Source organism: Vulpes lagopus, chromosome 20 (assembly GCF_018345385.1).
Source record: "Vulpes lagopus strain Blue_001 chromosome 20, ASM1834538v1, whole genome shotgun sequence".
NCBI lineage: Eukaryota > Metazoa > Chordata > Mammalia > Carnivora > Canidae > Vulpes > Vulpes lagopus.
The window spans coordinates 10,907,268-10,922,153 of NC_054843.1; the positions used below are offsets into that span (position 1 = coordinate 10,907,268).

General features: G+C 40.1%; 1 protein-coding gene across 5 annotated transcripts in view; it reads right to left on the reverse strand.

Annotated features, from left to right (window-relative positions):
- Positions 1 to 14,886, reverse strand: part of ITSN1 (intersectin 1) — a 223,180-nt gene that overhangs the window by 127,260 nt on the left and 81,034 nt on the right. For all 5 annotated transcript variants that reach the window (XM_041735053.1, XM_041735052.1, XM_041735051.1 and 2 more), the window contains 2 exons: positions 8,146 to 8,306; positions 649 to 828 (listed from right to left, as the gene is read on the reverse strand). In XM_041735053.1, the coding sequence (XP_041590987.1) occupies positions 649 to 828; positions 8,146 to 8,306 (341 nt within the window). The remainder of the gene's footprint in view (positions 1 to 648; positions 829 to 8,145; positions 8,307 to 14,886) is intronic.

Consider the following 14,886-nt stretch of genomic DNA (forward strand, 5'->3'; position numbering starts at 1 on the left):
GTTTGCTTTATTTTCACTAAAGGGAAAAGACCTCAAGTAAAGTCTCAGAATGAAATTAGCTACACCAGGAACTTTCTAATCCTTTCCTTCAGGGAAGGGAGCAGGGAATACTCCATCCTTAATGTATCTAGCCATATAACAAACTTCCTTCCCCCTTCTGCCCAATTTTACTATGCCTCCTCCAAAAAAAAAAAAAAAAAAAAAAAAAAAAGCAATGTCTTTTTTTCTCCCTGCAAGTAATCCTACTCCTAAGGGAATAGCTCATTTATCAGCAATTCATAACAACTAAAGAAAAGTAGTAACTGACACATGGAAAAAAGAAAATGTTCAAATACTGCTCCAACTGGACTTGCTATTGTCAGGCCCTAGGAGGGAAATTAAGCTCTTGGTTTTAGCTGTTGAGTTCATCTTTGTCCATAATGGTACCAAAGCTCCACAATTTTATTCTCCTTTACTTCTCTCTAGCCTAGCATACCTTATTTAACATATCAGGAAAAATGAGATATTACATGAAAAAGGGAAATATTTTCCTCTGGAACAAAATGCCACAAAAATATAATCAGAAATTGAAGACAGAAGATTCAGCAAGAAGGAAGAGTAAAATACACGTTGTAAAAATTCAGTCTATGGATTCAGCAGGTCACGTACCAGGATGAGCAAATGCAGGCAGAGGTTGTATAACAGGGGGAGCCCCGTTAGCCAGGGGAGGCACTGCTGCTGTAGGAACAGAAGATACTAGAGGTGGAGACATTCCGACAACTGGAATGGATCCCATTGGCACTGGAGCAACAGCTGTAAGTGGTGGTATGCTGGCGATACCTCCTATACCTGGGAAGGAAAAAAACCCCACAGAATTCACATGGAATCACTTTTCTCCACATTGAATGATAATTAATTCAGGAGTCTTCAAAGAAGCAAATCACTGTCCAGTTGTAATATATTTCCATTTAAAATATAAATTCAGGGATCCCTGAGTGGCTCAGTAGTTGAGCACCTGCCTTTGGCCCAGGGCGTGATCCTGGAGTCCCAGGATCGAGTCCTGAATCAAGTTGCCTGTGTGGAGCCTGCTTCTCCCTCTGCCTGTGTCTCTGCCTCTCTCTCTCTCTCTCTCTGTGTGTCTCTCATGAATAAATAAATAAAAATCTTTAAAAACATATATAAAATCGGAAAAATGTATAAATAAATTTAGATTAATCATTTTGAAGAATATGAAAACTTATGTCAAGTATCCCATCCTAAGGGCACAAGAGCCAACCTTAAGAGGGATCTACTGGCCAAGGTTGAGAATCAATATGAATAACTGTAATGGACTAGAGCCACCAAAGAGAATTAAGTTTATGAATTCATAATGATATTTAAAAACAAAAAAATCCTAATTGGCCACCACAGGTAATCAATGTATTCTGAAAACTAGTATAAATATACAAGGAAAAGAAATCACACATCCATTCTGCCTTTCCTTTACATACTGAACCTCAGAGTAACCAAACATTTGATAGGGAAGTTTCTCTTTATAGAAGTATTCTAACCAGAGTGAAGAAATGATAGAACTAAAATAAATGTTTCCTTTTTGTTTCTCTGTCTGAACTTGTGATATTGTAACATAATAAGAAATACATATCTGGTCTTTGTCCCCAGTTCCTGGTTCTGGTTCCTGGCAAAGCGCCTAAAACCCTTGTGATTTCCTGACTGATAGGAACATCTTTTGTTAAAATATTTGGTCTTGGTCCCTGGTTCCTGACACAGGAGCTTCTAAGACCCCTGGAATTGCTGGAGTGATGAGAGTGCCTTTCCGTATTTTGAATAAGGTGGCTTGGGGCTGGGGGCCCTTAAATAGATGCAGGACAGAAGCTGCTCATGGGAAAGACCGTGGCATGGTTAGTGGGATGCAACTTTCAATCCCACCCCATCCCTCCCCGCCTCCACACAGACCCCAGGGGAGGGTATTGGGGCTGGAGATTGAGCTAATCAACAGCCAAGGATGTCACAATCACACCTGCAATGAAGCCTCTATAAAACTCCTGCACTATAGGGTCTGGAGCTTCCAGGCTGGTAAACATCTCCATGTGCTGGGAGGGTGGCACACCCCAACTCCATGGGGGCAGAAGCTCTTATACTCAGGAACCTTCAGGGCCTCACCCTTATATGTGCCCTATGTGCCTGTGTGTACGTATCCATCATCATATCCTTTATAAGGAACTGATGAACCTAAAATGTTTCCCTGAGTTTTGTGAGTGAGCTGTTTTAATTACAGAAAGGGGAAGCAGGGTGAGTGGGGGCCTCTGACTTCGTAGTCAAGTTGGACAGAAGTACAGATACTCCAGGAATCCAGTGCTTGTGACTCAAGTGTGAAGAGAGGACAATCTTGTGGGAGTGGGCCCTTCCACCAGAGGAATCTGACGATAACTCCAGAGTTGCCATCAGAGTTGAGTTTAATTAGGAAATAATGTTAGTGTCTAGAGAGCTGGAAAATTAGGTGATGTGGTTCTTCTGGACACAAAATTCTTGGCTTAGTCTTTCCTTGATAATACTAAATACATCATTCCATCTTCTGGGATAAAGCACTGCTGTAGAAAAGTCTGAGGATATTCTAATTTTCTTTCCCTCATAAGTCATGTGCTTCCTTTTTTTACATACCCAAATAATTTTTTTAAATTGGAATTTATCTTAGCACTGGTTTCTGCAGGCAGATATTCTCAAGCACATGATATCCTCTTTTAATTTCAAATCCTTTATTTCCAGGAAGTTGTCTTGAACTGATCTTTACCATTTGTTTTCTTCCCTTGCTTTGGTTTTCTCCTTTAGTGACTACCAATACCTTATATTCAATTCCTTTGCCTTCAACACTGGTCACTTTTTCTCAAGTCCTTTTTCTCTCTTGTTAATTTTGTTTTTATTTTTGAAATCTTGCCCATTTTCCCTTCTTTTTCTCTTCTGATAGCACCTCTTGTGCTGTGTCTAGTTTGGTCTCCGTTTCTGATATGACTTTTTCTGTTATTTCTCCTTCTTTCCTGAGTTCTGTTACCTTACTTCTGAGGTTTTAAAATTCTGATTGTGTTGCTCTTTTAGGACTGATGTCGTTTTCTTCATATTTTTTAGCTTGTTTTGAAATCACAGGTTACTGGGGTGCTGTCACTGTTCACGGGGGCGTTATTCAGCTCTCTATACTCCTTTTTCTACTAATAACTTTGTGTGGGATTTGACCTTGCCCAATCCGCCTGTTGCTTGGTTTTATGTGAGCCTTGCTTCCTGGGATTTCCAGCTTCTGTTCTCCACCCCCACATTGGTCTAGACCATTCCCTTTCTTTAATGTCTGTGTCACTGCCCTGTTCAATTTTGATTCCACTCCCAGTCATTTCTCCTCAAGTGTAGGAACTTGTCACAAATGGAAGCTTTTAAATAGCCGCTACGAAGACTATCATCCTTTTACCAACTGACTACTTTTATGAAGGAATATTTTCCAAAGATTTCTAAGGAAATGCATACTGGAGGCTATGTTTTGGAGAGCATCTCTTGACTATGCTAAATCTTAATTCCTGGAATTTCCCCCCATCTCTCCTCAACCACTGGGTTTTCCTTCTTTTCTCTAAAAGTGAAGGGACACTTCCCACCCTAAGCACACCAGCCTTCAGCAGACATGCTCCTCCAGCTTTAGCTCTCCTTTACAGTACAACTCTCCCCTCTTCCAAGTCTCCAATCAGGCTTCTGTCTCTACCACTCCAATGAAACTGCTTTTCAGAAGGTCGTGTACAAATTCATTTTGCCAAATCCAATCACTTCTCTGTCCTATTTTCACTCAATCTCAGAAGCAACTCAAACAAGAGAACACACCCTCCTTGAAAAATGTTTTCTTGGCTACTAGGACACCAACCTCCTCCCATTGTTTCTTGCTTCTTCCCTTTTAATACAACTTTAAATATTACAGCATGGCAAGGACTGGTCCTAGGTCTTCTGGCTCCTCTAGCTACACATCCTAAGATAGTCCTTTTTTAAAAAAACTTTTTAAAAGATTTTATTTGTTTATTCATGAGACACACACAGAGAGAGAGGCAGAGAGAGACACAGGCTCTCTATCGGGAGCCAGATGATGGGACTCGATCCCAGGACGCCGGGATCATGACCTAACCCAAAGGCAGACACTCAACCAATGAGCCACCTAGGGGCCCCATCCTAAGATACTCCATCCAGTTCCAGGGCTTTCATTGCCATCCATACTCAAATTCTCCAGAGCTGATGGATCCCTCCTCAGAGTTCCAGACTCATGGATTCACCTACCTCCTTAGAAAACCAACAGAGCCCTCACACTTAACGTGACCAAAACTTGATTTGCTTTTCCTCCAAAATACAGAATATAATGAATCTAAACCTATCCTGTATTCCACAGCAATTATTACTACCCAGATCTAAATCTCCATTACTTCTTGCCCACAGCAAAAATCTCCCTACTAGGGACGCCTGGGTGGCTCAGTGGTTGAGCGTCTGCCTTTGGTTCAGGTCATGATCCTGGAGTTCCGGGATCAAGCCCTACATTGGGCTCTCCGCAGGGAGCCTGCTTCTCCCTCTGCCTATGTCTCTGCCTCTCTGTCTCTCTCATGAACAAATAAATAAAAGCTTTTTAAAAAAACCCTCCTTACTGATTTCCCTGATTTTACTATTGCAATCCAATCCTCACATAAAATAGACTATTTTTTTCTAAAAGTCTACCAACCATGTACTCTCCTACCCGTAAGTTCTCTGCAGCTTTCAACTGCACTTAGAAAGAAATTTCTAACTCCTTAATGGTTTTATTAGGCCCTAAACCATCTGGCTCTTGCCCTACCTCCCTGACCTCAAGGCCTACCAAAACCTCAGCTACCATGTTCTCATGTTTATTTCTTGCACATACCAACTTCATTTTTGCCTTAAGACCTTTGCTAATTACTGTTCCATTTGCCTGGAAGGTTTGCCCCCTAGGTTTTCACATGGCTCTCATCACTAAGTCAGCTCAGAGTTATCTCTCCTCAGAGAATTCTACCGCAATAACTTTCTCCCATCAGTACCTCTATCATATTACCATTTTATAGAACTGATTGCACTTATCTTACCCTGAAACTATTCATCTATTTGCTTACTTTCCCCACCTTAACAAGAAGCTTCTTAGAGGCAGGAGCCATGATGTCTTGTTTACCAATGTATTCCAAGCAACTAGGACATGCATTAGGGGGTTAAAAATAATAGATTAATCTGGGGCACCTGGGTGGCTCAGTCAGTTAAGAGTCTGACTCTTGATTTCAGCTCAGGTCATGATCTCAGAGTTATAAGATTGAGCCCTGTGTGGGGCTCCACACTGGGCACAGAGCCTATGTGGGATTCTCTCTCTCCCTCTCTCTTTACTCGTCCCCACTCTAAAAAAAAAATAATAAATAAGCATAATCATAATAAATTAGCCTAATAAAACTATGGGATCTGGCAAAATAAGTAAATAAATAAATAAATAAATAAATAAATAAATAAATAAATAAATAAAAAAAAAGACAAACTCCCCCTGAAACAGACTCAGTCAAAAAATAATTATTCTGCGTGTAAACACACTGAAGGAAGAAGATATCAGGCACACAGAACTTCCTGGAATATAGCTGGCTGCCCTCAGGCAAGTCACAGTATCACTACATCCCTTTTTCCTTTCTTTAACAGAGGGGAGTTAATCAAAATGGTCGCTCAAGTCCCAGCTGGCCCTAATTCCACATGTTAACATGTGCCTTAGCACCCATGCAGACGATGAACCGTGGAACAGTGACACTCCATGCCATCCATATGGTTTGATGATAATGAAGGTGGGAAGAGAGAAGGTAGTAAGAAAACCAAGAAACGGGCAGCCCCGGCGGCCCAAGGGTTTAGTGCTGCCTTCAGCCCAGGGCGTGATCCTGGAGACCTGGGATCGAATCCCACGTGGCTCCCTGTGTGGAGCCTGCTTCTCTGCCTCTCTCTCTGTGTCTCTCATGAATAAATAAATAAAATCTTAAAAAAAAAAAAAAAAAAAAACAACCAAGAGCCTTTGAAAAACTGTATGTCTGGACAGGCTCGACCTCACTTTTTAGGAACATGGTTTTAAGCAAACTGTTTACCTTCTCAGAATCTCAGTTCTCTCATTTATGTAACGGGGCTAATTTCTGCGTATTTCAGGGTCATTATTGTGACCAAATAAAATATGATACGTGAAGGTAGAATGTGTAAGGGCTAGGAAATGCATGGTGAGATCCTTTTTAACATTAACTAGAAAATCATGATCCTAGTAACAAATTATTTTCTTCTCAAGTAGCCACATAAGAAGTGTTAAAAAAAATTATCTCGGGTTGAGGTGAGAGGTGGAACTAGAAATACCAGCAAAGGTCAGATGTTTGAGCAAAGCTAAGCAAACCTGGTTAGGACACAATGTACTTTTTAACTTCTCTCATGTTCTGATATTCCCTGGTGAGTCACCTCTTGAAAATAATTTACGGGATGATGCTGATGTGACCAGAAGGAAGGTAGGAAAGGCAGTGGAGAGAAGCCTAGGGGAGAAGCCCAGGACTCACTGACAGAATGGCGGCTCAGAAGTCCCAGGTTCCCTTAGAGGCAGGGGCAGCTTACTTAGGCTGTGGTAAACCCCCCCGGGCAGCAGGTCACAACCTCATGGAAATAAATCAGCAATGACTAGAGCTGAAAGTCTTGCTGTAGAATGGAAGAAGAGAAGACCTATTAAATGTTCAAGGAAGAATGACTGACCCCCCAGTTTTGAGGAAAAAAGAGGAAATGGGATGCCTCTGGCTCTCTGACTCTTTATCCTCCCCGAGGTATCTTCTTGCAGTACCAGAAGGGAAGCCAAAAGACAACCAAACACCCTATAGCTGTTTTAACCCATGGGTCCTGACCAAATGTTGGCTACAGGGACCTTCAAAGATTCAGAGCTACTTCTACTTAAATAAGCCAGCTAACTAAGGACGTAGGGTTTTGGACACACAAGGGACGAGACCCACAAGGGTCCTGGTCATGTGGTGTGGGCTTTACGTACTCCTCACCTCCGCACGTCCTAGCCTTTGCTCATGCATGATTTCCTGAGTTTCTCTGTTTTCTCTCCTGGATCAATGTCCTTCGTGCCTGACCCCAAATCTGCACCTTTCCCCTAATGATTGCCAGTCTTGTAGCTAAACCTCACCAAAAGAAAGGCACTGCACAGTTTGTTTTTAATAGTAAATCTATTAAGTTAAACTACAGCATTTATTCATCTCAGCTTATCATTCATTGTATCAGAAACAACACCTGCATTACTACTGACTGCCCCTCCAAAACCGACTTTGCCTTATCACTTGTCATCAGATCTATCAGGAGGAAGAAAGGGAAACTCTAGCCACAATTCTTGTGTTTTGTTTAAACTAAGAACTTTTGCATGCATCTGATATTAGATCTGATTACTATAATCTTTAAATCAACCTAAACCATTAAAGTCTAGGGTGAGAACACAGAAGAAATCAGAACTGTTGGTAATCTTCGCCAACTAATTACTGATGGGTTTTTAAGAAAAACACCTGGCTAAAAGATCTTTATATGGAATTGTGTTTTGAACTCGGATAATGTTTATTTTCTTCTGCTTCATTTTGTACCAAGAAAGAATTTAATGTGGTCGGTTCTCTCAATATTATGAATTTAGAAATATATTGCTAGATACCATAATCCAAAGGAACTGTTTCAAGGTAGGGGAAAATAAAGATGTTATGGAAATGAAGCCAACAGAAAGAACTGGCCTTGTGAAGGGTCAAGGATGCCATAAGAGCAATGAATATATGGGAGATGCAGGAGCAGACTGCAAATTTATTCCTTTTACCCTGACAGTCTGTGCTGACCCTCTATTTGCTCAACGGGATGCTGCAGGATTCATGAACCACTCAATAAAGCCAATTATGACTTCAAATTTACTTAGGTGAACTTTTGTTCTTTAACACAGGCTAGGGTTCAAATGTGAAACCTGATCTTCTCATCCAGCACTCTCTGCCTTTTACGGGACCAGGACCATCATTTTTTGGACAGAATCACCTCCTACACTATCACAAGGCCACAAACTGAGAAGGGAAAATATTTCTTTTTAAAATATATGGTGAAATATAGGAACCACGTCCTTTTCATACTTACCAAAGGCTGGTGCGCTAGAAATAGCAACTGGTTGCTGTTTCATGACAGGGGGAAGTGCAGAAGGAAGTTGATATCCTTGCAGCTTGAGTTTGATGAGTTTCATAGCTATGGAAAACTCCACTTGATCCATTCGTCCATCATTGTTCATGTCAGCTAGCGCCCTGCAAACCAACGTCAAGGGCTAGGAATGACTCTGACCATAAACCATCACCACACCCACTAACCCCCAGAACGGACTAGTCAGGTCCCTTCATCCTCACCATGGAGACATGACATGCTATGCTATAGTTCTAATACATCTTTAAAGCTGTGAAAATTAAATGAGCTTACAGATGTGTTTATTACTTAAAGATGGTACTCAGACATAAATGGTCAAGTGCAACTTGCAATGAGTATTTTTGTCCCCGGATTTTAATTTTCCTTTTTTTTTTTTTAATTGAAGTAGATTTGTTACATTAGTTTCAGGTGCAATGAGTTTTAATGTATATTCTCTCAAATATGGGGTTTACAAATGGAAATGACTTTATGCAAACCACAACTGTGCATATTCACAACGTCTTCTGCATGAAAAATGTTCATCCAGATTTCATCTTAGTCTAAATATTAAAAATATTAAGATGCTTTATTTAACTTATTCTCTATGTCTCTGCCTCTGTCTCTCATGAATAAAATCTTTATAAATGAATGAATGAATGAATGAAAGAAATAAAGCAAGCCACATCTAGGTAGTGCCCAAAAAAGACAATTAACTTTCATAGAACCTATCCTATATTGCCGGAGTTAACTCAGGGAAAGAAAACATGAAACACAATGAAAAACATGACTTACAACAAAGGTTAAAAATCGTTGATAGCACAGAAAGTTGTTAAGAGTCAACACTATTCTTTTAGAAGTTAGAAAAAGTCATCATGTGGGAGATGGGCTACAGAAATCACATTTGTGCTTCAGGCAGGAGCACACCGGGGCCCTCCTGCAGTCAATGATCCCCTTTGGCAAACCTCACCAGGCGAATCCAATTCCTTTCACCAATAGTGAGCCTGAGGCTCATTTTTCATATGGTACATGAATTACTCATTCACATCCTTTGCTAATGTTTTTTGATGGACTGCATGTCATTTTCTTGTCAGTCTACAAGAGCTCACTGTATGTTAGGTCTTCACTGTTTATCTGTCAATGGTGGACTTTTAAAATTTCATTAGTTCATTCATTTGTGAATAATATCTTTACTAATAGAAATTCTACAATTTTTAAAAATTTTTTTATTTATTTATGATAGTCACACAGAGAGAGAGAGAGAGAGAGAGAGAGAGAGGCAGAAACATAGGCAGAGGGAGAAGCAGGCTCCACGCACCGGGAGCCCGATTTGGGATTCGATCCCCGGTCTCCAGGATCGCGCCCTGGGCCAAAGGCAGGCGCTAAACCGCTGCCGCCACCCAGGGATCCCTACAATTTTATATCATATGATTTCACTTACATGTGGAATTCAAAAGAACGAAACAAACAAAATAAAACAGAAACAGACAAATACAGAGAAACTGGTGGTTGCCGGGGGAGCAGAGTGGGGAGATGCATAAAATAGGCAAAGGGGATTAAAAGGTACAAACTTCCAGCTATAAGATAAATTAAGTACACCATAGGAAATATAGTCAATAGTACTGTAAGAACTCTCTGATGACAGCTGGTAACTACACTCATCATGGTGATCATCTTGCAATGTACACAAATCATCATGGCACACTATATGCTTGAAACTAATATAATACTACTTTAATTAACTAATTCAGCCTCTTCTCATGGAACTAAAGATTACTTTTGCTGTATATTAAATGTTCTTTTGAAGTGAAATCTATTTCTGGATTATCTACTCAGACCAATTCCCAGTTCAATATGACAATGATCTGATCACACTGGCTCCATGAATGTTCTGGTATCTGGCAAGACATAACTTCTTGGGGCGCCTGGGTAGCTCAGTTGGTTAAGCACCCAACTCTTGATTAGATCATTTTCTTCATGTAGTTACTTTTCTTTTTTACAACATTTTATTGATTGATTGATTGATTGATTGACTGATATGAGAGACAGAGGGTATGTGCAAGCAGGGGGCAGGGCAGAAAGAGAAGAAAAAAGAAAATCTTAATCATACTTCATACTGAGCATACAGCCCGATGATGGGCCTGATCCCATGACCTTGATGATCATGATCTGAGCCAAAACCAAGAGTCGGACACTTAATGGAGACACCCAGATGTCCCAGTTACTTCTATTAAATGTATTCTTAGGAGTTTTATAAATTTCCATCATTATTTAAAATGGAACATTTCCCCATTTCCATATTTCAGTGCATTGAAAAAATTTTACTTTTAATAATCATTTATGCTATATTCAGCTATCTTATCAAACTTCTATACATATTACTTCTTTAACCTAAAATCTCTTAGGTTTACTAGGTTTACCATCACATAACTAACAAAAAAGAGAGTTAACTTTCGTTTCCAATATTTATATACTACCTCTTTTTTATTGGTCTTACTGTCTCATTGAAATGTATGAGCATCCTGCTAAGTTATGGGTTTCAATGAAAGGGCTGTAGTGTTTGTTTAGAATAATATTTGGTAGTGATCTTTAGAAAGTAACCTGATATATTTAAAAAGCTTCCTTTCTATATATTAGAAATAGTTACTATATATATATATTAATCAAATGCCTACTCAGCATCTGCTGTTCTGATCACACTTCCTTTTATCTGTTGCTAAAATATTGAGAAAATGCCTTGATTCTGAACCAAACTTGCACTCCTGGCATTAACTCCAGTTGGCCAGAGTTGTAAATACATTGTGATATTCTATTTGCTAGGATTTTGTTTTGATTTTTATACCTATATTCATAACTGAGACTGGTCTCTGGTTATTTTATTTTTAGAACTATCTTTCATGTTTTATAAAGGAAGTTAAATAGGTAAAATGAGAGGGTGAACTTTCTTTTTGCTTAGTTTTTTAAAAATATATTCAGTTATATCAAGCGGTTCTTGGGAGAAAAAGAAAAAGAAAACTTGCCAACAATCAATGTCAACATGCATACTTAAAAAGAAAAATCAAGCAGAGTCTCACATTCTATTCCCCACATCACTCCCCACCCCCACCAAACACATTTTCTAATGAGAAACAAATATCTAATGTGGAATAATGACTTGTTGGGGGAGAGGAGACTTTCTAGTATACTGTAAGCTTCTAAAATAGAAGAATTTCATGTTTCTAAAAACCTTCCACTGACGTGCTTCAGTGGGAGAGGAAAGGAGACATGGAATTCTCAAATTCCAGATGAATGACTTTAAGCCACCCACCACAATCCCACTTTTTTTTTTTTTGAGAATTTTACGTGATCTTTCTTAAAACCTTTATTTCTCAACTAACAAAACATTAAGTATTGGGACTCATCCATAGTGAAAACTCAAAGGACTTTATGCAAATATGATAGTTAATGCTACAAAGCTCAGCTTTCTCCCCACTCCCCTCTCCCAATGAAAGAGCTGGAATACTGGAAGAGCTGAAATTCTAGTTCTCAAGATTTCTCTGCAAAAAAACCTCAGATCTACCATCCACTTTCACTTCCCATCTATAGTTTACTCATTTCTAATAATCCCCCAAAAGACGAACTAAAAGCCTAGGAATGCTAAAATTAAATTCACAAAACTTCCAAGGTGAAAAAAATAACATGTGGAAAAAAGAAGTATATGTTAAACAATTATTGTATATGACTCTTAAAAACCAGCTGATCCTAAATATATAGCATACATACATGCATAGCAATAGGCAGAGCTGAAATGAGAGGGGGACCACAAGTATACTGAAATCTGAAGGGACAAATAAACCATGTATCACTCACACACACCATAGGTAGCAAAAAGTGTAGCAACTCCAAATGAAGGGAAGTATCGCAACATCTACAGAACTACCTAGGAGTTTACTCTTTGACCCCGCAAATCCACTTATAGCAATTTACCCTGAAGATACACCAAGAATATATGAAAAAAAAACCCTATGTTTTAGCTCATTATTACATTATTGGAAATAACTGAAACACACAGGAGACTGGTTAAATACATTAAGGTGTATCTTCTACCATGGGTACCATGTTCCTGTAGGAAAAAAAGAGAGAGAGGGACATCTGGGTGGCTCAGTGGTTGAGGGCTGCCTTCAACTCAGTGCGTGATCCAATGTCTGGGGATTGTCCCACATCAGGCTCCCCGCATGGAGCCTGCATCTCCCTCTGCCTATGTCTCTGCCTCTCTGTCTCTTGTGAATAAATAAATAAAATCTTTAAAAAAAGAGAGAGAGAGAGATCTATGGAATGATATGAGTGATTTCCAGAATGTGTTAAGTGAGAAAAGCAGAAGACAAAAGAACATTCATGTCTGGTAACCTTTTAAGTAAGAAGAAAGAGGAAGTAAAATAGATACGCACACATGATATATTATGAGGCTACTTTTTTTCCCACAAAAATAAACAGAGGAAGGATGATAAGAAACTAAATAGATGCACACAGGGATGAAGGGACAGCACAAGGAGTGACATATCTGAGTTCCCTTTTGTTATAGTGTTGGCTTTTGGAACTTTGTTACTGTGTGACATATTTAGAAATAAAATTACGTCCACAAAGAAAGGAGATCTCTAAACTGAATGAACACAAAAACAAATGCTGTTGTTTTGATTTGTTTTTTTAACACAGGAGTAACAGAGTACTTCATGTATCCTCAGTCTATAACTGTAAGTACTCCTGAACTCCACAGGCTGCTTGTGCGGGTTGCAGACTTGAGTGTGGCAATGGTGAAAGTACTCCTTTGTTCTAGGTACCTCTGCTCCCACATCTCATTCCTGCCCTGGAGATGGAAGTCTATAGGTCTCTAGGGGCCCATCTCATCCACAGAGGATGCTCACATGATGCTCAGCGCTCAATGCACAGATCAATCCAGCCTATGCACTGATTCATTCATTCATTCATTCATTCATTCATTCTTTTATTCATCCAACAAATAATTTTTGAAGATACGGACCTACTGCAGTGTAGGCTCTTCCTGAATTGGTGTTAGCACTATGAATAAGAAAGAGAAGGTTACTGCCCTCACAGAGATGGTATTTGAGTACAAGCAAACACTAAACAAGAAAACTAATCAAATTCTTCCCCATGATGGTTCATGCTGTTCAGAAATAAAATGAGATCATGGGAAAGAGAAGATGGAGGGCAGGAGCAGGTGGGCAAACGGAACCACTTTAGACAAGTGGTCAGGAAGTACTTCTCTGAAACCTGAAGGGTAATCAGCTAGTTAGCTGTGTGAGAATCCTGAAAAACTGCATTACATATTACAGGAAGAGGAAATACCAAGTACAATGACCCAGAGGCAAGAAAGAGCCTGGCCCATTTAAGCAGAGAGAGAAGGTCAGCAAAACTAGAATACAAAAATTGAGGAAGAGAGGGGTGCAAAATAAGAGATGAAAAAAAGGCGAGAATCAGCTCAGGTTAGGCCTTGTAGCCTTGATAGATAGGACTTTCGGTTTTCTTCTCAATGGGGAGTTTAAAATGTATTTATTTTTTACAAAGAGAGTGTGGGTGCTATATGGAGAATGAAATCTAAACTTGGGGCAAGTGTGAAAGACTCCAGTTGAAATGGTGACCAGTGAGCCCAAATGGGATGACAAATGAGGACAGTAGCAATGGAGACAGGAAGAAATGGTCAGACTGGGGAGAAAAGTCTGTAAATGGAGCCAAAAGAATGCACTAATAGACTGAATGTGTAGCTTGAGGAACAGAAAGGAATCAAGCATGCCTCCCAGCAGCTGGACAGTTCCTCAATGCCATCCACTGAGGATGGATGGGATGAGAGACGGAGGGGATGAGGGATGAAGGGGACAAGGCAGAGAAGAGAGGGGAACAAGAAGAGTCCAGGATGCCTAATTCCTTCCTTCCTTCCTTCCTTCCTTCCTTCCTTCCTTCCTTCCTTCCTTCCTCCCTCCCTCCCTCTCTCCCTCCCTTCCTCCATTCCTTTCTTTTTTTTGTGAGTTTGGCAAATTAATCTTGCTGGGGGCTGAAGGCTCTTCTCACAGAAACACAGTAGTGTCCTAAGACACTAGATGTTATACAGCTGTTGGCCCTGCCCCCATGGCCCCATCCCTGAACAGATCACCAAGCTGTTCTCATATTTGCATTTATGTCTCTGGTTTCTGCCTTCTCTCCCAGGGTCCGCTTCTGGGTAGGCCTGCCTTCTCCTCATTTCTCTCCTTAGAAGACTCAAATCTCCATTTTTGTGACCTCTACTGCCTCTGATGCCACAGCCTTCTTCTTTCAGCCTCTTTTTATTTCCTGGACCATCAAGGTTCCTGTCTGCCCCCCTCCACTTTCTTCTCTTCCCTCTGCACATGTAGGCCAACACTGGAACAACTTTAAGTATCCAGAGTTGCCAAAATGATACAGGATGTTTGCCAGTTTCCTTCCAGTTCCTTATTAGTAAGACAATTTCTAGGAAGCTGTTCCACCTTTGGCCACTGTTACAATTTGGCATTACACACACTGACATGAGTCCATCCTCTGAGAATTCAGGTTTTCCTGTATTATTAGTTGGAAATTAGATTGGATAGATAAGGAGCTCCAAAGTATGAGTAGGTTATAGTTTAAAGTTCACAAACTAGGGGAGCTTGGGTGGCTTAGTTGGCTAAGCATCTGACTCTTGATCTTTGCTCACATCTTGAT